This window comes from Balaenoptera physalus (genome assembly GCF_965194825.1).
Source record: "Balaenoptera physalus genome assembly, chromosome: 2".
Classification (NCBI taxonomy): domain Eukaryota; kingdom Metazoa; phylum Chordata; class Mammalia; order Artiodactyla; family Balaenopteridae; genus Balaenoptera; species Balaenoptera physalus.
The window spans coordinates 173,691,171-173,717,423 of NC_138883.1; the positions used below are offsets into that span (position 1 = coordinate 173,691,171).

Here is a 26,253-nt window from a genome sequence, read left to right on the forward strand (position 1 = left end):
ACAGGTAGATTAAGTCACTTATTCAATATAAGCACCTGGAACTACCAATTATCAAAAGCAACCTACTGGCAAGTTAATTCCTGCAAAGAAAACCAGAAAAGCAACTCTTTTTATCTAGTTTCTGTACCATCAGAAGTCTCCATTTTACTAGCTCATTCTGGCAGTTTTTAGGTCAACTATGTAAGAATTTTCAAATACCGAAGACCATAGAATTCTTGTGAATGAGAACAGCTGTTATTTAATTTATCTTAGAGAGAAATCTTCAAAGTATGAAAAACTTAAATGAATGCAAAATTAATACTCATAATTAAAACTATCTTAAAATAATTCATCCATAGTAACCATGTCCAAAAAGTTCAGGAGGAAAAGAAACATGTAGTGAAGAAAAATGTCCCCTTCTTTACTTTAGGAAACAACTAAAGATATTTAAGACATTTTTCTAATGTTAAAAAAAAAAACAACTCCTTTTTCCCCAATACCACAGAAAATGTTAAGGTATTTGAAATGAAAGAATATAGAAACATGTTATTTAAGCTTTCTAAATGAGAGCTCCAAAGCTCAAAAGAGATTGTCATCAAGCAGAAATTAACTAGAACTTTTACCTAAGTTTATTTTTAGAGATGGATTTCCTGTTTTTTTCAAAAATGAAAGAAAAAATAAACAATGTAATATCCTCTAGTTAATTAAAATAATCAAAAGGGAAATGAAAAATACTAACAAAGCTCATGAATTAAGCTTAGGCTGAAAAAGAGACCTTATAAAATGTTTAAAGCTTTTTTCCTTTAAAATTTTCAATAGTTTTATTTAAACTCACATACAAGAAATTACTTCAGGAAATCAAAGTGTATCTTACAAGAATGGTCCACTTGGCAGCTGGACTGTGCAGGACTCCCAGGAAGACCAGCAGCCTCCTCCGCTGTCTTTCCTCTTAGCCATGAAGCCAAGCAGTACGGTCCAGAGTCGCTACAACAAGCACTTTCTAAAATAGCACATAAGGTGTGACAAAGGAGTTCCTTCCGCTCTTCCTCTAAAAATAACCACAAGGTAAGTTATAATGGTCATCAGTAGGGAAGAAAATCCTGTCATAAATAACAATATTAAGAATGCATTAATTTAATGATGAAAATCAAGCATTTTTAGTGGGGGAAAAATCCGTAAACCACTGATCTTAAACTACAGTTCAGAAAAGCAATGTGCTTGAGGGTTAAAATGTCACCTCTGTTACATATTTCCATTAATGAGAAAAAGAATCCTGGAAAATGCAGAATTAAACATCAGAAGAAAGAATATGCTACGTGGAATAACCTGATACTGATCGCCCCTTTCTTAGGCTGCAAACGGAGCCTTTCAGCCCGGAGGATTCCTCTGTTGTAGAACCAGGCCAGCGTGTGGGCCTGCTGAGACCTCTGATTTTCCCCATTTCTGAATTAGTCTAACGTCTTTAATCTCCCAGTCCCACAGGGGTAAGGATAATAAGATAACACACCGTCAGCGCATACAATACCACCATCCCTTACATTAGCAGAGCCCACAGCGATTATGCTGCATGATACAGAAACCACCGATACTGGATTGCAGTGATTTGAGCATTAGACGTTTATAGAAAATAGCACAAATGCGCAATTTCTTCCTGAACCTTAGCCACCCTCCCCCTTTCAAGCAGTATTAATCTCCAGAAGTAGTACCATTTTCTGAAACTTTCCAACAAAGGGGATAAGATGTATACACATCTTATGTAAAATTTTATGCTGGAACAAGCTTTCTTTCTCTCCTAATTAAAAGTTCTTTAAAGGCAGGAACTGTGCCATTCACCCTCTAGCCACCACAGTGTTTACGACATTTACGACAATCCTACATAAATTTTTTTATCCATATGAATATATTTCTGTGCAAGGAATACTATAAATTTTATTAATAAAATGCCCATGTTAATAATAGTATTTTTTGAATAGTTTCTTCTCTCCTCAAATTTATTTTGCATTTCGGCTACTAATTAATTAAAAATACATGACAGTGACACTTTTAACTCAAGTTCACAACCACTAGTAGAGTCTACATGCATGGTTTGGAATGGAAGCTGTTTTGCCCTTATATACAAAACCACAATTATATCCTACCTTCTTTCAGCAGTTACTGTGAGTTCACATAAAACTGTGCAAGTGAAGGAAATATCTTTGTAAACTGTCAAGCAGGATGCAAATGTTTGTTATTATTAGGTAGCACATACAGTTCTCTGACTTAATCATATTGCAGAAGCCATGAAAGCTTCACTTGCGATTTAATTCAGAATTACTTGAGGTATTATCTGAATTGTGTAACGCGTTATACTAAAAGATGCAGGAATACAAAGGTAATTCTGACTTTTTGCTCAAAGCTAAATAAGACAAAACAAACATAAATGACTATCCTTATAGTATGCTATCATTTAACAGTTCAGGGAAATGCCCCAAAGGATTTTTCCCTTAGTGTAATATCCTGTCTTATACCTCTTGGGAAAGACAAATTTGGAAATATACATTTTAAAATTTGGAGTCATCCATTAAACTTTCTGAAACATTTAAAAAGTAAATCTCAGGAAAAAGTAACCCATTGATAGTTTACTTTTTAAGACAGATAATTTCAACTAAATTACTGCCAATGAATACTGCATGGATCATATAAAATAGAAGATGGAGTAGAAGTTGATAAAAGACAGCTATCATACCTTGGCAATCCCTCCAAGAAGACTTCTCAGAAGAAAACAGGAGCTTCTTCAAAAGAAATGCCTTTATACAATTAAAGCAATAATTATTAGAATGCATTATAAACATACCTTATATCATTCTTTTATTTTAAAACGGAAAAAAAAACTAATTTGCACCTCCTTTCTGATCTTTTGAATAGTGCTATAAAAATTTCAAATGGCTTCCCCTCATGTTCAACAGTAACTGAGCATAATTACTCAGAATATACTACTATAAGCTTGATTCTAGATCCATACAATTCTTCCTCCTTTATAATACATATTTTCTGTCAAAGAGAAAAATTGGCTCAAAATAATAACCACACAACTACAAAATTAAAGAAATTTACTGCTCCATTCACAGAGTGAAGGCCCTTTAGACCAGGAAAAATCTATATTTCTCTTTGATTCCTTAGGGGAAAAGAAATCTAAATACAAAAGTGGTTCTGCTCTACTATCTCTGATTTATGACACAAGATGACCAGGGTGTGGGTCATCACTTTATTATAAGGAGCTCCTAACTTGCTGGTTTAACCCATAAAGCTTTAAGATTCCAAAGAAAAAACAAACTCATTTCTAACATTTCCTTAAGTGAGCCAACTATGTTACACTGGTGATTTGATAGATAACAGTTCAGTGTGTAACAGTGTTTCCTTCTCAAAGTGTAGCTCAAGGACTATTTGCATCCTAGTCAACTGACTTGTTTATTTAAAAGGCAGATTCTGACACTCCACCTATTTTATCTCTAGGGGGCAGATTCAAGAAAAAAAAGGTTACTATGGTGATTCTTACTCACAGGTGCTTGAAAACAGTAGTATTCAGATAAGAGGACTGCTTATAGTCAGACAGACCTAGATTTGAATCCTGGTTTCATTACTTTACTAATTTAAAATAATAGTAGCACAAACATTAAAAGGTTGTAGTGAGGATTATATGAGATAAACTATTAATACACTTAGCACAGTACCTGGTACCTAATAAGCAATCAATTCAAAGTATTTTAACAAAAAAAATAAGTAACATTCTATAATATTCACATTGAAATAAAATCTACAAATACTACAACCAAGTGCTTCTGATCCCCCCCCAGTAACAAAAACCGTAAAATATAACTACACCTCAAAACTTTGGAATGGTGAGGTGGGACAAGCATTATTTCACCACTAACAGAACCACCATTAGCATTTTGATATACTTCCTTCCAGTCTTCCTTTCATACCTGTTTTAAATTTTAAGTGAGAAGCATAATGGGTACGTGATTGTTTTCCACTTTTCTGTTTTCCCACAAATTCATAACTTTAACTCTTAATCTCTAAATGTCTATTCAAGCTATTAAAATTTATTTGAATGTTAGTCCATGTTTAAACTACATTACTGTGCATTAGGTTTTTTGCAATTTTTTTATACTATAAAATATATAATATATATATAAATGTATGTTTTATATATATATATAAATACATACAAAATATATCTGGACTTGCTCTAAAAAAGCTTCTTCTTGAATACAACCTTTTCCATATTAAGGATTATTTCTTTAGGAAAGATCCACAGAAGTACAATTATTCTCATCAAAGAATCTGCATTATCATGGTTCCAATTATAATGTAAAATTCCTTCCCTAGGTCAAAGTACCAATTTGTACTACATAGAGATATCTGAGTATGCCAGCATCACACTACCCTTATATGCACTGGCAATTATTTTATATCTAAAGATTAGAAAGAGTAAGCAATAGAATCTAGTTAAAGTTTTAATTGTACTTTCTTGGATTCCTAGTGAGGCTGGACATCTCGATTCTTTGGTTGTCCAGCATCATACCACGTGTCATGATTGCATACACTTGCCCGTTTCACCTCTGAGGTTTTAGTGTTTTTCTAACCAGTCTGTAGGAGTTCTCTGTATAAGAAAGACACTGATTTATTGCTAATATTACCTCACATTTTTTTCTGAGCCTGGAACTCATCTTTTTATCTTAGTTGGTAATGCATTATTTTCAGCTTTCTGTGCTTAAGTATTATATCAAGAATAAACTTGGTATATGCTATGAGATGACCTAAATTCAGTTTTTCCCCTCAAATTATCAACCAGTCATATCAGTGACACTTACTAAACATTTTATTCCACCATTGATTTATATTCCTTCTTATCATGGTATGTGATTAATTCTTGGTAAATTATTATATGTAATGTGGTCTACTACTGTATTATCTATCTGGTTCCATAATATGCCTATTCTTCTAGCAAAAGTGTCATGTTCTAGTTTATATAGTTTAAAAAAGTTTTAATATCTGGACTCGCACATTTCCCTTCATTACTCTTAGTAATTTAGTTTTGACTTTTATATTGAAATATTAATATAAACAAAATTCTTCTATGATTGAAAACATTTATATGACTATGAAGCTAAATTACTACCTCAAAGATACATCACGGTTTTGAACACTACAATTATCCCTTGTTACATAGCAACCCCACTTGTAAAAATAACTACCATTTTGGAAATATACTAAATTTTATAAACATGAAACTGCTGTGGTTTACTTTGATTTAACTATATTCAAAGACTTGCAATAAAGACCCTAAGGGTTTTATTATGGTCCAAGAGGGTCTATGTTAATATAATCTAACATGCATCTGAACAGGACAAGTAATCTTCAAATTCAGGTAAGATTCCTACTAGCAACCAAAATCTGTCTCAATTACTCGACATAACAGCCTCATAACTAATTTATAGTTAAATTTTATTCTTTATACTCTGTAATCCCCAGGCAAAGCTCAAACATTCAAGTTTTTCTTAAATTTTTTTTGTAAATCTACTAATGAAAAAAATGTATGAACTTTATTCTTCAAAGAAATAAAATAATTACCTACAAAGGGTATATTTTAGAATGAACCATAAAGGAAAAATTTTTTTCTCCTTCAGAAAATACATTTTAAATTTAATAATGTAAGTGTATGGAGTATAAGGTTTGAGAGACAAATTTACTTTGCAGCTAACAGTTCAGGAATGCATTCTTTATGCCCAATGAATAATAAATACCACATTAAATATGTATTTTCAAAATGTGCTGATTAAAACAAACAATAAATTCAAGCTTCTTTTATAACGGTTCTGAAGTTATACTCCTGTTTAGACATTGTAAATATTACAGCAAACTGAAAATTCAATTCTCCGTTTCAATAATGTAATGGTTTATAGCAAATCAGCCTTTGAATTTCAAACAATGCAACACATAAAGATTCAAAATCAAATACATACACTGAGATTCACTCTACCTTTTGCTCAAAGAAAAAAATCTTTTTTTATTTTGGGGATTCTGTTTGAAATTGGTTGCTACTAATTTTATTTTAAAGACCAAAGCTAGAGCCTAAAACAGTATATACTGTCAACTTATTTTAAAATTTGATGAAGTTTTAGGCCATGAAAATATTAACAATCTTCAACTTTTTAGAAAAATCGTTTTTAAAGATAGAACAAATGTAAATAGTACCACTGCTACGGTGTCACTATCTTTGGCATAAAATGTTACTACTCAATAGATTACTGTATAAGAAAGATGTCATGATCATTAACTCCAAATTTTCTGAAAGTCAGAGAACATCTACTATGTTTTCTTGAAAATAACGACAGCCAAATGGCTACTGCTGTGTAACCTACTCATGTTCTGAAATCATTTTTATTTTGGATATTTAAAGCAATTTACATGAACAAAAGTTAAGAGGTAACTGATCATGCCTCATGATTACAGAGTACAGGTATTAGAAAACAGAAAGTAAAGCATGAAACGTTTGAACACGTCCCTCTAAGGAGTTGGTAAAGTAGTCTATGTTACCTGAACGGGTGCAATAACAGCACAGGGGCCACCTTCAAACTGTTCTAATGCAGATCCCTCTGATTCACTAAACACAAACCCTAAAAATGAAAGCAAGTAGCAAAGATTAAAAATGTAATTCAAGTAGTAGCTAAAAGAATTTTTAATGTACTTTGCTTTGAGAAAGATCACTTATCACAACAGCAAAATATCCTCAAGTCAGTCAAGTGCAGTGGTTCTTAACTTTTTGGAGGATAAAGGAACCCTTTGAAAAAAGATATGGAACCTAGGCTCCCTGCCAAATGCACATAAACACACACACACACACACACACACACACACACAATTTTGCATCCAGGGAGCCCTCTAAGTGGACCCGAGAGATGAAGTGTGGCCTTCAGTAAAAGGACACTAAATCTGATTTTTAAATAATTTACTGAAAGGAAGACTAGACAGTCTACCTACTGAATTTAAACAGATATTTTAGGACCCTTTTCAGAGAGTATCTTTTTCAGTTTCAATCTTTGAGTCACATTCTCTAAGCTAAAAATTAAAGAACATCATACACAGTGAATGTGGCCATATTGGTTCTATCTTAATTTAAACACTACCCAACTAGCACTGACTGAGAGTATCTAGTACAAGTTCTCGCAGAGAGCACTGGCACACTGCAGAGAGCGTGGGGCCGGAAGTCAGGAGAAGTGAGTTACTATCTGTATAACCTTCAGGAAATCATTTCACCTCCCTAGGCCTCAGTGCACTTAGCTTTAAAATGATCACTTCCAATTCCAACATGCTAGGAGTATGTGAAATTTCACTAATGGTCATAATTCTGTCATTTATTTAACAAACATTTAATGGCCCTGAGATACTATACCAAGCATCTATGATATATAGATGACGTGAACGACAAAGTCCCTAGTCTGGAGAAGCCAACAGTCCAGGTGAAGACAGACATATGAACAAATAATTACTAAAATGAAGGGATAAATGAATGTTATAACAGAAATACGAAGTGTTGCGGATACAGAAAGTAGTGACTTGGTCTGAGTCAAGTCATACCAGCTAACTTTAAGGCTGACCTTGAACAGAAATTTATCAGAGAGGCAAGGGTGGGAGAATGACTCTCAGGTAAAGAAAATACCTTTATTAAAGGAAAGAGATTTCATAAGAGCAGGACAAGTCTATGGATCAGAGGGAACGTTAAAGCAGCCGAAGGGCAGTATGGAGGCGGACGGGAGAGATGGGAAAGGGGAGGAGGGAGAGCTGACAGGATGTTAATACTGGGAAGGGCCACACCATGACAAGTACTAATTAAAGCAGTAATACAATCATACCGGTATTTTTTTCTTTTTTAAAGGACCAGAATGGGGAAGAGGCCGTTTCAACAGACCTATACAGTGCCAAACTAATAAAAGAAACTTACGTGTGGAGGGAAGACACTATATCCAAACAGTATTTCTAAGGTTAAAATTAATATTTGATGAATATGTGCAAGTGGGGAAAGGCTTGGGACATAAGAAATTAGAACTGACTGAAGTTTCTAGCTTGAGACACTAGAGAGCAGGACAGATAAGAAACAGTATGGCGCTTCCCATTCCATCCCACCTCCTCTCTCTTTACCCTTCAGTCTCTCTTTCAAACAGTATTTAAACGTATCTCACATATTTAAAAACAAAAAAAAATTATCTTCAAGATTCTACCAAAAGGTCCTTGGTATTTACCCAAAGGAGTTGAAAACTTATGTCCACACACAAAAACCTGCACACATTGTTTACTGCACCTTTACTCCTAATTGCCAAAACGTGCAAGCAGCCAAGATGTCCTTCAGTAGGTGAATGGATAAATAGTACATATTATTCAGCATTTAAAAAATATTAGCTTGCAAGTTGTGAAAAGACATGGAGGAACCTTAATTACATATTACTAAGTGAAAGAAACCAATCTGAAAAGGCTACATACCATATGAGTCCAACCATATGACAGTCTGAAAAAGGCAAAACTATGCAGACAGTAAAAAGATCGGTGGCTGACAAGAGGAGGGGAGTGGGCGAAGGGTTGAACAGAGAAGGCACAGAGGATTTTTAGGGCAGTGAAAATACTCTATGATCTTGTAATGATGGATACATTCCATCACACATTTGTCTCGACCCATAGGATGTGCCACACCAAGAATGAAAACTGTGGACTTTGGGTGATAATGACGAGTCCATGCAGGTTCAAAACTGTAACCAACGTACCACTCTGGTGGGGGACACTGACAGTGGGGTGGGGGGCTGTGCATGTTGAGGGAGCAGGAGGTATGTGGGAAATCTCCGTATCTTGCCCACAGTTTTGCTGTGAACCTAAGATTGTTCTAAAAAGTAAAGTCTTAATTTAAAAAATCATTTGACCATAAAAACAACAACAACAACCTTCTACCCAAAACTCCAAACACCACTCTCTCAAAGCCCACCTAATTGTCTACATGCACTGTCTCAATTTCCTTACCTCCTAATTTACCCAACCCACAATTATTTGGTTTTCAACCTGTGACTGCACCAAACTCATTCTCACCAAATTCATCAATGACCAGACAGGCTATTTCTCAAGTCTTTCTTATTTCAGATGAATCTCCCAGAGAATCATCTGAAATGCTGACCACTGGCTTCTGAAAATCTTTTGGCCCTTGGCTCTAGTGGTCCATCTTGTTCCAAATTTTCCTTTTCTGTTTCTTCTCAGTATCAGCGGTGATCAACTCCTTCTAAATGCTAATGTTCCTCAGGTCTTGGCTTTAGAATCTTTTTTCTTTGCATTCTACATGTTCTCCCTGTGTAACTCATCTACTCCCAAGGTTTCCATTATGGGTGATAATCAGGTAAATCCCAAATACAGCTCAGATGAGAACTCCAGGCACAGACAGAATCCAAATTCCTCAACATGGTCTTGCATGGTCCGGCTTCTGCCTATATCTCCTCCCTCATCCTTTGCTACTCTCCTTCTTTAGGCTCTCCTTCTTTAGGCTCTAGGCATGCTGAACTTCTTTCAGGCCCTCAAATATCCATTTTCTCTCTGGTTTCTTACACTTTGAACACGTTGTTCCCTCCGCATGAAACACTTGCTAACACTTTCTCTGAAAAAATCTGACTTACCTTTAAGGCTTCACCTTAAGGTAAGGCCCTCTTGGTTCAAGGACCCAAAACAGAGCTCTACCCCATTTCTAGTCCACCTTCAGGTTCAAACCACCATCATCTTTCACTTAGAACACTGTTAAGAGTTTCCAACCAGGTCCCCCCATTCTGCCCACATTCCCACTCCCACCACACCCCTTATTTATTCACCATAGTTACCAGAGAAATATTTTAGAAATGGACATCAGGTTTTGTCACAGCCTGCAATGGCTTCTCATTGCAATTACAATAAAACTCATGGCCTAAGAGACACTGTATGATCTATCAACCCCACCTTCCCTCAGTTCACTCTTACCTTCATCATCTACAGTGATCTTAGGCCCTCAGAACATCCCAAGGTCTTTACCTGGGGCCTTGATGCTTGCTGTTCCCTCTGCATGAAATGCTCTTTTTCCTTCTCTTGTCATATAGCTGAATCCTTCTCATCCTTAAAGACCCAGTTTAGGTATTAACTCCTCAGAGAGATATTCCCTGATAGGCCTATCTAAGTAGATCTTTCCTTCCATCCCTCAGCACAACCAGTACTTATCATCATCTGTAATTATATGTTTGTTCACTTGTTTATTGTTTGTCTTGCCTAACAGGTATCTTGCCTGCTCTATTAACTACTGTTTTCCTAGTACGTTATATAGTTAATACTCAATAAATGCTTGCTGAAGTTTTGGGAGTGAAGATAATAGGGGTGTTTGCTTCTAAATTCAGTCTCTAAAATGTGAAACAACAATTTGGTTGGGGAAACATGGGTCTGGAGCCCAGGGCAGGGTTTAGGATTAGAGATAGCAAGTTGAATCACCCTAAACATGGCAGTTAAAGTGAATGAGAACATGTAGAACAAAGATAATGAAACCGGTTAACATTAAAAAAAAAAAAAAAAAAAAAAGTGAGCAGACGCTGAGTCAGCAAAGGAGATTGATAAAGACTTGAAAGGTAAGAGAAAAAACACACTGAGGTCCTAGAAAGGAAAAATCAGCAGTCACCTGTTACAAATGTTGAGTGGAATAAAAACATAAATGAAAATACTGGATTAAGCATGTCATTGGGAATACTAACAAAAGAAATTTAGAATGCTGGGAAGAGCAGCCAAATTTTAAAGGGTTGAGGCGTGATTCAGAATACAAGGAGAAAGAGAAAATGCAAACTATTTGTTAAGCAAGTGAAGGGGAAAAGGATGATGGCTTGAAGGGTAGTTGGATAAGGAATTATTATTTTACAGAGGGAAGGGCATGAGTTTAAAAGAAGGAAAAGAGTGATTAAATGGGAAAGAGAGAGTTTAAGGACTCCAAGTCCTGAAAGAACTGAGACAGTGCGGTGTGGTGGTGGTGGTGGTGGTGGTGGTGGTGGTGGACGGAATAAAGATAGGTTCTCAAGGTGTGGCCTACAGACCCCAGGAAGTTCCAGAGACCCTTTAGGGGACCTGCTAGAGGTGAAAATCATTTTTATTATAATACTAACATATTTGCCCTTTTCACTGTGTTGATATTCACAGCGATAGTACAAAATGAATAGCAGGTTACGTTACTGGTGCCTTAACACACATTAAGTGACATTAAGCTGACCAGCAGTCACTGTACTAGGAAACACCACAATATGCTCTCAAACACACAAAAAAGCCAATTTAACTTTAAAAAGCCCTTACTAATGCTAATCTTATTAAATCTTGACTTTGAATACAATGTACTTTAAAAATAGTCTGTGTGACAAAATGGAAACTACCCATAAAGCACCTCTGCTACATACCTTGTGCAATGGTAGACAGATTCTCAAAGCACATGTGTAATTCTCTGAACTGTGAGCTGAACTAACAGCTTTTCTGTGGAATGCTGTTTTTACTTTGAAGAGCTACTAACAAATTATGATTATTTAGACTTTTTCTCAGAAGTGAATGAAGTGAGCCTGATACTTCAAGAAAAATAACTTGACAGTATTTCTGCCAGTGATAAAATCTCAAGCTTTCAGTAACAACTAAACTTCTGGAAAACTCAAGTCCAGCACTGTAGCTTGACAGCTTCTCAACACTCAGAGATTTTTCTGACAAGATCAGAAATAATAAATGTGACTTTTGATATTGTATAACAATATGTGTTAACATTTAGAAGATCTGCATAAACCAGCAGACCGATAACTTCCAAATGACCAATGCTCGCTGTTACAAATTAATGCATGGGTAAAAGATCCAGTCAAAGTACAAGACAAACCAATGGATTTCAATTTAACAGAGGACGAAAAGTTCACTGATGTAGCTTCATATTCTGTATTTCATGTAACCGCTAAGAAACTACCACTTGTTGAGTTTTGGTGTAGTATCAAAGAAGAATATCCACAATTATCTGAAAAGGCTATTACAAGACTCCTACATTACCAACTGCATATCTGTGAGACGCTGGATTTTCCACAGATACTTCAACCGAAACAACATATTGTAACAGACGGAATGGAGAAGCAAGTGGGAGAGTCCACCGGTCTTCCTATGAGTTAGACACTGAAGAGATTTTTTAAAATGTAAAATAATGCCACAGGCCTCATTAATTTTTTTTTATTTTTCACACTGAAGCCTGTAATAGTTTTTAAGAGTGTAACAGGACCCTGAGTTTAACAAACTTGAGAAAAAGGAAATCTTAGCAGGCTTCCAAGTTAGACATGCAGGCAAAGAGGAAGGGAAGAGATGCCGTTGATTGCGAGTGGGGGGCATGAGGGCATAGAAAATTGAGGAGAATGTTAATTCCAAAACACATAAGAAAAGCAGACAGGATAAAGAACTAAGAGAAATACTGGGGACTCGGCTAAGGTTTAATTACTACATGTGCATTGACGCTGACCACAATTTTCCCCAGCAACACACACCACCACCTTGGGAAGAACAGAATAGAGGAGAAGAAAAATGCAGGATAAGAAATAAGTATGGTGGATGGGGCAAATTTAATAAGGACAAATGAGAACTGAGGGTGCTGGTTATCGCATCAAGACAACCAAATCTGAGAGCCAATCTAGAAACAAGGTGAAGGCAAGGGGCCTCTGCTCTTCGTCTACCTCTTCTCCTACTGGGAAGAAAGGGTTACTGGTGTTGGGCCTAAGTGCAGAGGTGAAACTAGGCTCTTTCAAACTTTCAGCGTATGTGATAAACAGGTCTCAGTAATGGATTCTTGCCTTCCTTAAAATGACTAATAATGTAACTCAATTTTCAAGATCCATGGGTGGGGCTTTTAGATGGAAACGCATTCTGATAAACTGCTTTTGTACTTTAGAGATAAAAACCCCAGGGAGAGAATTCTAGGCAGATCTGCTTTATGCCATGTTCCGTTTAATTACAGTATATATGCTTGAGTGTGTTATTTGATAATGAACAAAGGTTCTTAGAGCTTAAAAATGAAATAAAATTAGACAAATGGAAATTAACTATTCTATCCTAAAACAGGATTATGCTAAGTAGGCACCCCCTTTTATAATAAGGTTTCACTTGAGTTTGAATTTTTTAGGATATAGAGTTATTTTCCTTGTCAAGTGTTCTCATATTCATCTCATTTCCTAGTTTTAAGAGGAATTAACTTATCACAAAATGGCTGATTTACTAAATAGATCTGAAATAGGCCATCTAAAGCATCTGACCCTAAATATACGATTTTGTATCACATTCCACAGCACTACAGACATAGAAGTCTTTCTCAGTTCTACAGCTCATAACTAATTTAAACCTGAGCCATGAACCTCTTTGCAATTTCCCAGTCTTTTATTTTCATATGACTGACTGACATTATTCAAACCAGTTTGACAACTACTGCCTCTATAGTTCTAGCCTTCCATGTTAACAAAAGGCCACAGAAAGACTTCATTTGTCATTACAAGTCAGATAATACTGGTTGAGTGGAATCTGAACTGAGCCTTAGTTTCCTCACCTACAAAAAGGAGGGTAACTATTGACACATTTACCCTTTGCTGTCTCTTGGGGTTGCTGTAAGGATTAAGTAAGATTTTCAAAACCTGTAAAGCCTAATACAGACATAAGGTATAATAGATGCGTTGAGCTGAAAAACACATTATGTACTCAAAAGTACCAAGAAATTAACTTTGTCACATAAGCTTCCAAATGGTGAGTTTAAAAAAATTGGTTTTTAGGTGACATATTATGTAGGTAGGTGGGAGAAAGTAAAACCTATATTTGAAATAAAAGGCTTCCATCAACAACAAAAATCTCTGAAATGATATGATCCACACTATTAATTGACCTTCACTTTGGAAGACAAATTAATGATACTGGCGTATCATTTTAGTACTTTGGTAAAATGTTAAATCACATTATAATAGACATCATACTTTTGGACTTCAATCCAAACACTTTAACTCCTGCATACATTTTATGCTTACATTTTAACTGATCCCTCACTTTTCCAAAGTTACTTAGAATCTTTTTTTTTCATATTACATAACAAAAATTGTCCTATACCGGAAAGTCCAAAACTCTAATTTCAATCCACTACAGTTCCCTCCCCATCTCTACCCCAAAACACCACTGAACTGCTATAAACTGCCAAATTGGGTTTCTCTTCTAGCTAATCTTTAGGTGAAACAACGAAGTAACTTAAAACTTGAAGGAAAGGAAAAAGTGGGTTCTCAGAGTTTATAATGTAGATCAGGGTTGGCCTGCTTTTTAAATGCAGTTTTGGAACACAGCCATGCCCTTATTATCCAGGGCTGCTTTTGCTGCAATGGCAGAGATGAGACAGAGACAATAGAGGTACTGGCCCTTTAAAGAAAACATTTGCCAAACACTGGCTAGACAATCAGTAATGAACAGAAAACAAATTCTCAATAAGTCAAAATGTTTGCCTTTATAATAAGATTAACACTTACTTTTGTTAGATCTAGATGACTCTTGTTTTGCTTCTGCTGGATGAGGTCAACGTGACCACCTCCTACTCTCCTGGCCTAAGCCATGGTCTTTTACCCTCGGACTACTGCAACTGTCTCTCATTTGGTCTTGCTGTCTCACTCAATACATTACTGTCTATCCTCAAACTTAGCAGTCAGATCAGCCCTTTAAAAACTTGTCCTGTCGTGTCTCTCCTCTGCTCCAAACCTTCCAATGACCTCTCATCTCATTTAGAATAAAAACCAAAGTCCTTACAATGGCCTATAAAATCTTAGTGATTTGGGCCATATTATTTCTTACATCATCTTTATCACTGACCCGTTCCCTCATTCCCTCTCCAGCCAAACTAACCTCCTTCCCGTTCCTTGAACAAAAAGCCAGAAGTATTCTGCATTAAGTCATTAAGTCTTTTACAATGGCCATCCTCACTGCCTGGAACACTCTTCAGATACCTGCATGACTAACTCAGTTACTTCAACAGTCTGCTCAAATCTCACCTTAAAATGAGGCCTGTCCAGGCTACTTCATCCTATAATTCCTTATTTCTCTACCTTCTAGTATATATGCTTAACTTATGCTATATTATATTTATCATTTGTCTTCCCTCCCACCCTATCAAGTCTAGGTCTGGAACACTGGTCAGTTTGTGGGAGAAGGGAAAGAAGGATAAATGTGCTTACAAATAAGGAGGTAGAAAATATATGCTTTTCTTTAAAAAGTATTATAGGCAATTGAGCAGGAGGGAAGCAGGCAGGAGTAGGGAGTAAATTTCCAAGTTAAAAAACAAAACAACTTCAAAGCTTTAAATAATGTGACTTATTGCCTTTAAAATAAAAACTGTTAAAAAAACAAACAAACAAAAAAAAACCCAAACCAAAACCCTATTTCTTTTTCTTAAGAAAAAGTATTTGCAGAAGACAATTATCTAAAACTGCCAAATGAATTTTAAACGAACAAAAAAATACTATGTGCCACTCCTGCACTTACTGCTTTAACATATTATCTAAAACTGCCATATCAATTAAAAGAGAGAGGAAAAAAAAAAAAAAACCCAACTGCTGCAGCTGTTTAACATATCAAAGGAATTTAACATGACCAATCAATACAGTTTCATAAATGGAATATCCCTGGACATAGTTCTATGTTCTCTTTACCCCAAACACCTCACACCTATAACTTGCTTCCAAAAGACTAATGAGATTACAGCTGTCAATTCAAAGCACAGATATAGATGATGAAATAAAGCCAAAGCTGACGTCACATTACGAATGCAGTAAGGCAAGCGCAGCAAAGCAGTGTCCTGTGCCCGTTCCCACAATCCCAAGTCACTGCCCCAGCAATCGTCAGCAATGGTCTCTGCCTCCTCTAAGAATGGATAAATGAATACAAAGTTAACACAGCAAGACCGATGACAACATCCCTCTGAGTCAGAGGTGACAACTTAAAAGTACATATTTGGTTGCCTTAAAAATCATGATCAGTTTAAGACCTTGAAGAATTACATAGCCACAATATAACCACACTCTCTATAGAGCAATAAATAAATAAATAATCCTTTATTTTGAAAAGGTATTGATTGAACAAATCTTGTAAAGGAACTTCTGTATGACTACAAGGTGGCAGAGCATTCTAACATGTCATTACGAAGTTCTCTTTTAGTGATTATCCATCAAATTAACAACAACTTCTTGCAATTGTCAGGGCATGGCCAGACAGCGATCTTCGGCTTGGTTTACAATTAAAACACTTTTTAAATCAAGCTACCCTTTTCTGAGCGTTTACTCCATGTCAGATATTGTGCTAAGAGCCTAAATGAATTCACCTGCCTTTAATCCTCACAACAACCCTGTAAGATTGGCACTACTATTATCTGCACTCTACAGAGAAGGAAACTGAGGCTTAAGTAGGCTAAAAACCTTGAACCTAGAACCCAAGTATGCCTATTCCAAAGCCTGTTCTTAACCATCATTAGAACTGCCTCTCTGAATTCTCCTTGCCTCTGCATCACAGTACTAAAATAAATGAGGCTGAATATCACCTTATTCTGTGTTGTATTACTAATTAATTAACAAGAAGTAAAACTTTTCTCAATCCTTCACAGTCTTGTGTACTTTAGGGCTGGCTGTTCACTATTAGGATAAATAAGACAAACTGGAAAATAAATTTTAAAGTCTGCAAATGTGGATGGCCAACATTTCAGAAAATACTAGTTAAGCAACATAATTAAATCTGTAAAAAAAAAAAAAAAAAAAAAAAAAAGCCAAACTAATTACATGCCTGGTTGAGCAACACAAAGGAAAACAACAAAGACACAGCTGAATTAGGAGATGGGAGAGTTGGAATTCGTTCCCAGTTCTATCAATTTGTGCAACTTTGGCCTGGTCGTTTAACCCTTCACAACTCATTCTTCTCATCTTCAGAACAAGAGTAATGGACTAAATAACCTACCTGACTGTAATATATTACGATTCTAATTTTACCAGCTCTTACAAGTATCTGGCAGGAAGGAAGGGATTACTTAAACCCTGAATTTTTGTCACTAAATACGCATTACGAAGTAAGGACTTAGATTTACTACGCTAAACTTCCCCCAAACCCTCTGAGAATCGGTATTTTCTAAATAAATATTTTAATAACAAAATGTTTTAGTAACAGTACTAAAGAGCTATTATTTGTGTGCTTGTGATGTTTTACCTACAGCCATCACCCATCCTCCTGACTCCAAACACTACGCTCTTAACCTCAACCTCACCATTGTCCCTTTTAAGTCACCTGAAGTAATGTGCCCGTTGTGTTTTAATATTAAAACTTACGAGTTAGGGATGATGGCTAATAAATATCAATAGATGGTATTTTCTCATTTCACAATTACTCGTGGTATTAACAAAACTTCTTATATAACTCAAAAGCCTGTCTGGGTAATTAGATCGGCACAGGAAGTCCTATGGGCCGTATTCCTTTGAACTGGAACAGATCCTACACCACCTCAAAACCGGGGACACTTCGGGTCAAGGGAACAAACACTCTGCAGCCGCAACATTCCATTTCTGCACCGAGTACCACGCCTAACCCCGCCTTACTGAAATACAAGCAACACAATCGCTTTCTGGAATTAACCACTGCGACTTTCACGTGGACTTCCCTCTCTCCAAAATGAGACCAAACGACCAGACTCGCTAGGGGGTAAAGATGCAGGCGGCCGGAGCCCTGCTGGAGGAACGGACGCCGGGGCACAGGGCACACCTTCCGTGTCACCCGCTGCAGCCCGGCAGCCGCCCCCTCCTCCTCTCCAGCCCAAAGGCAGCCCAGGGAGTGGCAGGGGCGCCTCGGGTCTTTGGCGGCCCGCTGGCACCGTTCCCCTACTCAGCCTCTAACCCTCAGGGCAGGCAGGGCTTTTCTAGGAAGTCCCGTTTCTGAGCTGAGCAGGGGAACCGGGACGGAGTGCGGGGCACGCGAACCGGCTGGCGCGAGAGGCGTCACGGCTCGACTCTCGCGGGGCCAAAGGGAGCGGCGGCCGGAAGCCAGAGTCCAGCCAGGGTACCTTGCGTCCAGCGGCAGAAAATGGTGTCAGAGAGACCGGGGCTGCTCTTGGCGCCCCACACCAGCTCCATCAGCTCTTTAGTCAGTTCGGACATGATGGGGTACCGGCGAGCGGGCCTTGGCTTTCCGGACTCCTGCCCCGGCACATGGGGAAGGGGCGGCTTCGGAGACCGGCGTGGCGGGAGGGCAGCGGCAAACGAGCTGGAAGGCTAGACGGGAGGAAGGCAACAGGAGCGAGACCTACTTGCAGGGACCGCGCCTGTCAAGCCCGCTCGGAGCGGCAGCGAGGAGTTTCCCGCACCGGAAGTACTGGGGCCACTTCCGGCTTCTCTTTCACTACCGCCCCCAAGGCCGGAGGGGCAGGCGGCGCCTCCCCGGAAGCGGAAGTGGGGGGGGTTGGGAAGGGCCGAGGGCGGCTTGGCGAGCACCTGGCGGTTTCTGAGCTCAGTCCCAGGGCCCGGTGGTGCGGTGGCGTCTTTTGTGTTGGGAGGAGCATCGCATCCCGTGGGCGTTGGCATATTTCTACCCCTGGAATACCTCCTTCCTGTCCGCACTGCTTTGGGCTTAGCTGGGGTGTCTGAGGCCCAAGCCCTAGGGCCCAGAAACGTGGCCTATACCTTAAAATGTGTAATATTAATTCTGCCAAACCAGAGCTTTGAGACGATGGTTGAATCCTCATGAGGAAACATCCGTGTCTGTGTCGAGGAGCCGCCGATAAATTGAAGGCTGTCAGTCCCTTGATCAGTCATATAAAGTCAAACCAACTATTAACAGAACCGAAAAATATCGCGTAATGGGCACTGGAAATGTCTCTCCCAGGTGTCTAACGCAGAATTACAAAGCTACTTAGAGGAAAACAGATTCAAAGCGGCCTGTTTGTAAATGGTAGAGCAATTTCATCTACAGTTTTCTAGACTGTAGGGTGTGTGGGCTAAAGACCAGGTTATAAATCATTGACAAGCATTCAGTTAAATTTAGTTTGGGTGAAAACTTCTATCTGTGCTGCTTCAAAAGAAGGGAATTTATTCTGGCTGACCTTTGAATTTACAACGAAAAGGCAAACTCTGATGGGTTTCTTTCAAGTAGCAAGTAAGAAGGTTTGCTAATTTATACTTTATTTCCGACTTAAGCAACCTTTGCTGTAGTTAAAAGGAACTGTTCAAAGTGCCGGAACCATATCCATAGCCTTCCTCCTAGTTGTTATTCCCTTCGGAATATCCTTTAGCTTACTAGTTTTTCAAACCAAATCTTACCCATTCTTCAGGACGTAGTGTAAGTGGCACTTTGTAGTAAAGCTTTCTCCAGTTATTACAACGTAAAGGAAAAATTGTAGCTTATGAAATTTCATAGTACCTTATCTATAAGTTGCTTATATTTGCAAAGAACTATTTACTCCTCTCATGCGGTATACGTTTATGGAAGCCAAGGACCTGTCTTATTCATAGTACCTAATACAGAGCCTTGAATGTACCTGGGTCTCAGTAGCTGTTAGATGACAGAATGAAACTTGTCTTTACTGGAACTTAAGAATTCACTATCTTTCAGTAAGTGAGGGAACCAGGGGAAGTCCCATTGACTGGTCCAATTAAATATCTAATATTTGCATGGGTGATTTACAATTTGCATAATTATTTCACTTCCTGAAAGACAGAGAAGGGTCAATGTTCATAGATCCTGTAAGTGGCAGAACTCTAAGTTCAGAGCTGTTTGCCACATTTGGTTTCCTTCCATTAATATACAGATAGTAGTTATAGATTTGATTAACTGTCCATAGATAGAAAGAAAAAGCTATACTTTCAAAATGTATTTTTGAAAATGAATTCTTTCTTGATCTGTGATTTTTCTTAGTTTCCGGCTGTGGGGAAGCTGGCAGAATCTTGGGTAGACATTGATACGTATGTTCTTTCCACCTTTAGATTATAGTCTTTATTTGCAGTGTTCTACATTTTTTAATTAGCAGGACATATTTTTAAGTAGGAATATTTGATTAATGTTAAATTATTTATGTTCCTTAATTATTCATTACTTACTACATTTAAATCGTGAAATTAGAGTAAAAATGCAAATTGATTGTCATTTAAAATGTTCTTATTCAGTAATTACATAGGAAAATAAAAATTGCAAACAATCAAGTTTGTTGCATATATTTCTGGTACAGGACAATAAAGCCTTTTTCTTTTTTATAATGACTTGGAAATTATGTAAATTTCCTTCGGAGTATTTATCTTACTCCATACTTTAGCATACTATTATTTTTTTTCCTTAGGACCATCAATGGTTTTGATTAAATTGATGTGTCTCATTAAGATGCACATAGGTTGCATAAAAGATCTTTAATCCTAAAAGAGAGTTTTAAAATATCAGAAACTTCCTGTTCACACATTAAGTTTTATTTGTGGTATTTCTCTTTCTTTCAAATTCAAGTCAGGGCACTTCCATAAAACTGGGCTTAGATTTCCATAATAATTAATTCTCTTTAGCCATCTTTACTACTTCACAGAAGCAGTATTAATTACTCATTATCAAACACTAACTCTGTGCTTAATTATCTTCTTGTCTTTCCCCAAATTCCCCTGTCAACTAAAAGCAAAACAGCTTCATTACCAGGTTCTTAGCAAGTATCATGAAAAGAACAATTCTCTAACTAGAAGCCCTCGACTCCTAATTTAGTGTATTTGCAGTACCACTTATTTAGGAGAAATCAATCTTTCAAAAAACCTACCCTACAATAAGATTAATAAGTTCTAGGCAGGTTGATAAGACAATCCCCTACTCATTTATTAATAAAACTACTTAATTTATATGCCCTATGTCTTCCAATAACAGTGTAAATCTATCAAGCAAATGAAACTCTTTCCTTTGCATGACCCTAACCTCATCTCAGCAGGATAATTTTCCTATCAAGCATACCAAGTTCCTTTTAAACCCACCATTGTCATACTCAAGTATAACACAGTGTATCATTTCCCAAAGCATTTCCTACGAACATTAATACCTGGTGGAAAAGGGGCTAAATGTGGGGCTAAATAAAGTTAAACAAGAGATGGGATTATATTCAGGGTTAAAAGACACATTTATTAAAGACACATTTGAATCATTTTGTTCACTGACCTTCTCACAGTTTATGTTCTGCAGAATACTGTTTGGGAATCACTGATATAATGGAATAGACTTTTGATAGGAATTAGAAAACTGAATGTTAGTTTTTATTTGGGTACTGTGACCTTGGATGAGTCACTTAACTCGCTATACTGTGCTTTCTTCATCTATAGAGGACTAACTTTGATCATCTCTTAATATCCCATTTACTTTAGATCCTGCTCAACTTCTATGATTTAAAAAATTGGCTGTTTAGAAGTTTAAATATATGGAAGGAGTGAGAAGGAAAAGAATGTTGAGCAAGCATAAAGAGTAAACAAATAATTTAACATTATTCTTCACTAACACAGAATAAAAGAGGTTAGTCATTTGCCACTGATCACTTACTTGTGCTAACATTTTAACTAAGATCAAATCCAAACTTGCATATTAATCCAGAACTAGCTATATTAGATGAGTACATAATATATGCACACTTGGCTGTGTCATAGGTGCTTCAAACTCAGTATGTGCCAAATCAAACATCCTTCCCCATAAAACCTGCTCCCCTTTCAATGTTTCATAATCAGTGAATGGTGCCATTATCCATAAAAAAGCACATTTTTAAAAACATCTTTATTGGAGTATAATTGTTTTACAATGTTGTGTTAGTTTCTGCTATATAACAAAGTGAATCAGCTATACATATACATATATCCCCATATCCCCTCCCTCTTGCATCTCCCTCCCTCCCACCCTCTCTTATCCCACCCCTCTAGGTGGTCACAAAGCACCGAGCTGATCTCCCCGTGCGACGCAGCAAAAGCACATTTTTTAATGGCACCAATAAATAACTTTTTGAGCCTCAGTTGCCACATACATAAAATAAGCTTATTAATAAGAATTACATCGTACAATAATTATGGAATTTAACAGAGTACATTGTATGTAAAAGAAATATGCACAATGAAAAACCCTATTCTTATATTAGCTATATTAATGGTTTGAACAAGGAAGCGTAGGAGGAAAGGTGGAAGATGAACTATTCCTGCATTTGAGCTGGAGAAGGCATCAGAGAAGTTTGAACTGGATAGAATTTTGACTAGAGAAGAAAGGGAGGATGCACATTTAGGCATGAAATAACCCATTGTGGCAGGAGCCTGGTATTTGTGTCACTAGAGAGAGATGAGTGAAGAATGTCAGGTTAAGGAGGGTGCCATAGACTGAATTGTGTCTCTTCTGAATTCATATGTTGAAGCTCTCACCTCAATGGGACTGAATTTGGAGATAGTGCCTTTAAAGAGGTAATTAAGGTTAAATGAGGTCATAAAAATGGGGCCCTAATCCAATAGAACTGGTGTCCTAATAAGAAGAGGAAGAGACACCAGGTCTCTCCCTCTCTCTACTTCTCTCTCTCTCTCTCTGTCTGTCTCCATGTATACACAGACAAAAGGCCATGTGAGGGCACAGTAAAAAGGCAGCATTCTCTAAGCCAGGAAGAGAGGCTTTACCATTAACCAATGCTGACAGCACCTTGGTCTTGTACTTGCAGCTTCCAGAACTGCGAGAACATTAATTTCTATTGTTTAGACCACTCAATTTCTGGCATTTTGTTAGGGCAGTCTGAATAGAATATCGAGAGCCAGAATCTTAAGAATATTGAATACTATCTTACACAGTTATAGAAGCAAATATTGATTGAGCACAAATTGCCAGTTACTGTACTAAGCTCCTTACATGTATTACAGTACAAAACCCTCAAAACTCAGTGAAGTACTACAATGATCTCCTAGAAGGATAAGGACTTTGCCCTGAATCACGCAGGAAATGGAAAAACCAGGATGCAAACCTATGTTTTTCTGACCTAGAATCTGTGCTGAAACAAGGTTCAGAACACAGGCGATTTGATTCCAGGGTCTATGGCCTTGGTCCTTAATAAACAAACTTTATCCTAAATATAACAGGAGCTAGTTAAGATTTTTTAATAGAGGAGTGATAACATCATCTTTCAATTTTATAATGCTACCTGGAAGAATACAGTGAGATGAGAAAGCCTGGAAACATCTAAACCAGTTAGGAAGGAAGTTATTGGAATAAATGCAATCATGAAGAGACGCTTAGCACTTGACTAGAGAAGTCCATGGAGATTTCAACGAGGGGCAACTTCCGTGGACATTTTAGAAGCGCAACAGATAAAACTTGGTGATCTACTAAGAAAAGACGGTGCTATTAAAAAGTTAATAAAACACAACTCTGCGTCAATACCAAATTAGCATTTCTGTTGACCAGAAACATACTAGAAACACGAATGGGGATTAAAGCTGTAGGTTCCAGGTGTGGGAGTAGGACTAGATGAACGAGAGTTTGACTTCTGAAGGCTGAAGTTGACTGAAGCCAGTACATGAGAACTGGAGTTGTTCCAGTTCCACCTTTAAGGACTCATGATTACATTGAGTTGTTCCTCTTCCACTTTTAAGGACTCATGATTACACTGAGCCCATCCAGCTACTCTGGGATAATCTCTTTATTTTAAGGTCAGCTAATCAGCAATCTTAATTTTATCTGAAGCCTGATTCCCCAGTTACATAGGTTATATTCCCAAATTGCAGGGATTAGGACATGAGCATCTTTGGAGGCATGCACCCCTCTGCCTATCGCAGGGCGTGGGAGATAATGACTGATCAGTGTCTTGGCAGCAATGAGATGAAGATATTCATTAGGCAATTAAAATCTGGGGTCATTCACTCAATAACTATATATATATATATATAGGGGATCAAGCAGTTTAAAAAAATGGACAAATATCCTTGCCCTCATTGAATTTACACTCTAACGCGAATGACATGGAGAAAAACAGATAAATGAAGTATATAGTGTGTTACCTTAAATTCTCTGGGAAAAAATAAAGCAGAGAAAGAAGAATAGAGTGGTGGGTGAGGAGTAGGGGACTGCAATATTAAATAGCGCCCATCCCTGACTCACAATAAAGTGGTGTGTAAGCAGAGACGTGTAAGCATGAGCCAAGATGTGTGATGAAGGAGTATTTCAGGCAGAGGAAATAGCAAGTGCGAAGAAAAATCGAGAATTTGCCAGGACAGTTGGCAAAGCTGCAAGGAGAATCCCGAAGTTGGGGACAAGTGAGGAACTGGCCTTTGTTCTGTGCTGCAAATTTCCTACTGGGGTGCATTGCGGGTCCACCCAGCTTTTTTTCTTCCCCACAGATATGTTATCTTGGGAAACACAAGGGCTGTAAGATTATATGGAGGAAGGGGCAGAGTTGCTTTAACTGTAGCCTGACCTTGCAGCAAGGTATCTTCTTGCTCTAGGCTCCACTCAAAACTTCTGTTTCACATGATGAATGAGACTGAACACTATACTCTAGTATGGAATGTATTGCTTCTGAAGCATAAAGCAAGCTACGCAGCATTGTTCCTTCTCAGTGGCAGGAGGTGCAAGGTACAATAACTTGTCCTTTATTTTGGAGGGATGTCTTGAAATGCCCAGACAGTGGAACCCATTAAGATTTCACCGATTTGGTAGGCCCTTGAATCTTTGTAGAGTTTATCTCTTACCCTCTTCATGCATCCAGAGTACTTGCCACCTCTTAGTTAACAGGTCCAGTTAACAGGGTGTCCTGTGCAGTAGCCAGACTCCAAGGATGTCCCCAGTGGTTCTCTCCTTCTGCTACTTCTGCATTTGTGTATTCCCTTTCCACAATGGATACAGCTATCATTCCCAAGTCAAGGTCATGAAAGTTTCTTCCTTACTTTCTTAGGGGATGCGAGCTGCCATGTTACAAAGACACTCAAGTAGCCCTAAGGAGAGATCCATGTGATGAGAAACTGGGGTTTTCTGTCTATAGCTAGCACCCACTCACCAGTCATGTGTGTGAGCCTAGGTGAAAGTGGGACCTCTACCACCAGGCAGGACATCAGATGACTGCCGTCCTGACTAACACCTTGACTGTAAACTCATCAGAGACCTTGAGCCACAACCTCTGAGCTAAGTTGCTCCCAAATTCCTGACCAACAGAAACTACGTGAGATAATAAATATTTATTGTCATTTTAAGTCACTAAGCTTTGGGGCCCTTTGTTACGCAGCGATAGATAATGCACCATCGATACACTGTATCCATGTGCTGTTCTGTGCAATTTCTAGATAGTCCCAATCTCTTGGGGTATACAGTGACAGAGAGCAGCAAAATAAATACAAATTTGGGGCCAGACGGTGCATATGTACTGTTGTCCATCCTGTGTGAATGTGAACTCTCTCTGATCCTCCTTCCAGATAGGTAATGACAAGACACATTCATCACGTCAATAGCCATATTCCATGTACCCAAAGTCGTTTTAATCAACTGTGGTAAAGATACCACAGCCTGTGCGGCAGCTGCAATCAGGGCCACTCTTTAGCTAAGTTTGTAGTAATCTGCTGACATCCACCTTTATCCATCCAGTTTCGGGAGGGGCCAGACTGGTGAATTAAATGGAGAACATGCTGGCCACCATTACCCCAGCATCCTTTAAGTCTTCTAGTGTGGCACTAATCTTTGACATTCCCCTCAGGATGCCATGTTGTACTTGATGTTCTGTCTCAGCTGGAGGAGCAGTCCCAGGGGCTTCCACTTGACCTTTCCTACTTCCTACTCTTATTCTTTGAATAGAAATCCAAATATGAAAAGTCTGATGAATGTCAAGTATATCTGGGGTGGCCAGCCTCCAAGAGGGCTCCCAGTGACCCTTATCTCCTGCTGTTCATGTCCTGTGTAGTCCCTTCCAAGAAGTGACCAATAAGATATTGCACAAGTGACACTGTGTGATTTCTGCAGCTAAGTCATAAAGGGGACTGCAGTTTCCACGTTTGTTCGTTAGGATCCCCCCCTCAGGGGGAAGCCAGCTGCTGTGTCGTGAGCATGTGGATAGTCCAGTGGAAAGGCTCACATACAGAAGAACTAAAACGTTCCCCCAGCAGCCAAACACCTCGACAGCCATGTGAGTGAGTCACCTTGACATGGGTGCCCCAGTCCCACTCCTGCCCTTAGATCACTGCAGCCCCAGCTGAC

General features: G+C 38.1%; 1 protein-coding gene, 1 long non-coding RNA gene and 1 pseudogene across 10 annotated transcripts in view; 2 read left to right on the forward strand and 1 right to left on the reverse strand.

The window, feature by feature from the left end:
* The window catches only part of MINDY3 (MINDY lysine 48 deubiquitinase 3), a 90,511-nt gene extending 71,867 nt beyond the window's left edge, over nucleotides 1-18,644 (reverse strand). For 3 of the 8 annotated variants that reach the window (XR_014261328.1, XM_082452883.1, XM_082452881.1), the window contains exons 1-4: nucleotides 18,356-18,644; nucleotides 6,559-6,638; nucleotides 2,705-2,765; nucleotides 854-1,027 (exon numbers count right to left, since the gene is read on the reverse strand). Coding sequence is in view for 7 of the 8 variants with exons in the window: in XM_082452883.1 (XP_082309009.1) it covers nucleotides 854-1,027; nucleotides 2,705-2,765; nucleotides 6,559-6,638; nucleotides 18,356-18,629 (589 nt within the window). In the remaining variant the exon portion in view is untranslated. Of the gene's footprint in view, nucleotides 1-853; nucleotides 1,028-2,704; nucleotides 2,766-6,558; nucleotides 6,639-14,552; nucleotides 15,722-18,112 lie in introns of those variants that run through there. The other 5 variants (XM_082452887.1, XM_082452885.1, XM_082452882.1 and 2 more) reach the window with 4 other exon arrangements.
* LOC309656462 overlaps nucleotides 1-26,253 on the forward strand; it is a 1,106,578-nt gene that overhangs the window by 523,023 nt on the left and 557,302 nt on the right. The window lies entirely within an intron of this gene.
* The window catches only part of LOC309656440 (small nuclear ribonucleoprotein Sm D1 pseudogene), a 436,073-nt pseudogene that overhangs the window by 127,484 nt on the left and 282,336 nt on the right, over nucleotides 1-26,253 (forward strand). The gene's annotated exons all lie outside the window — the stretch shown is intronic.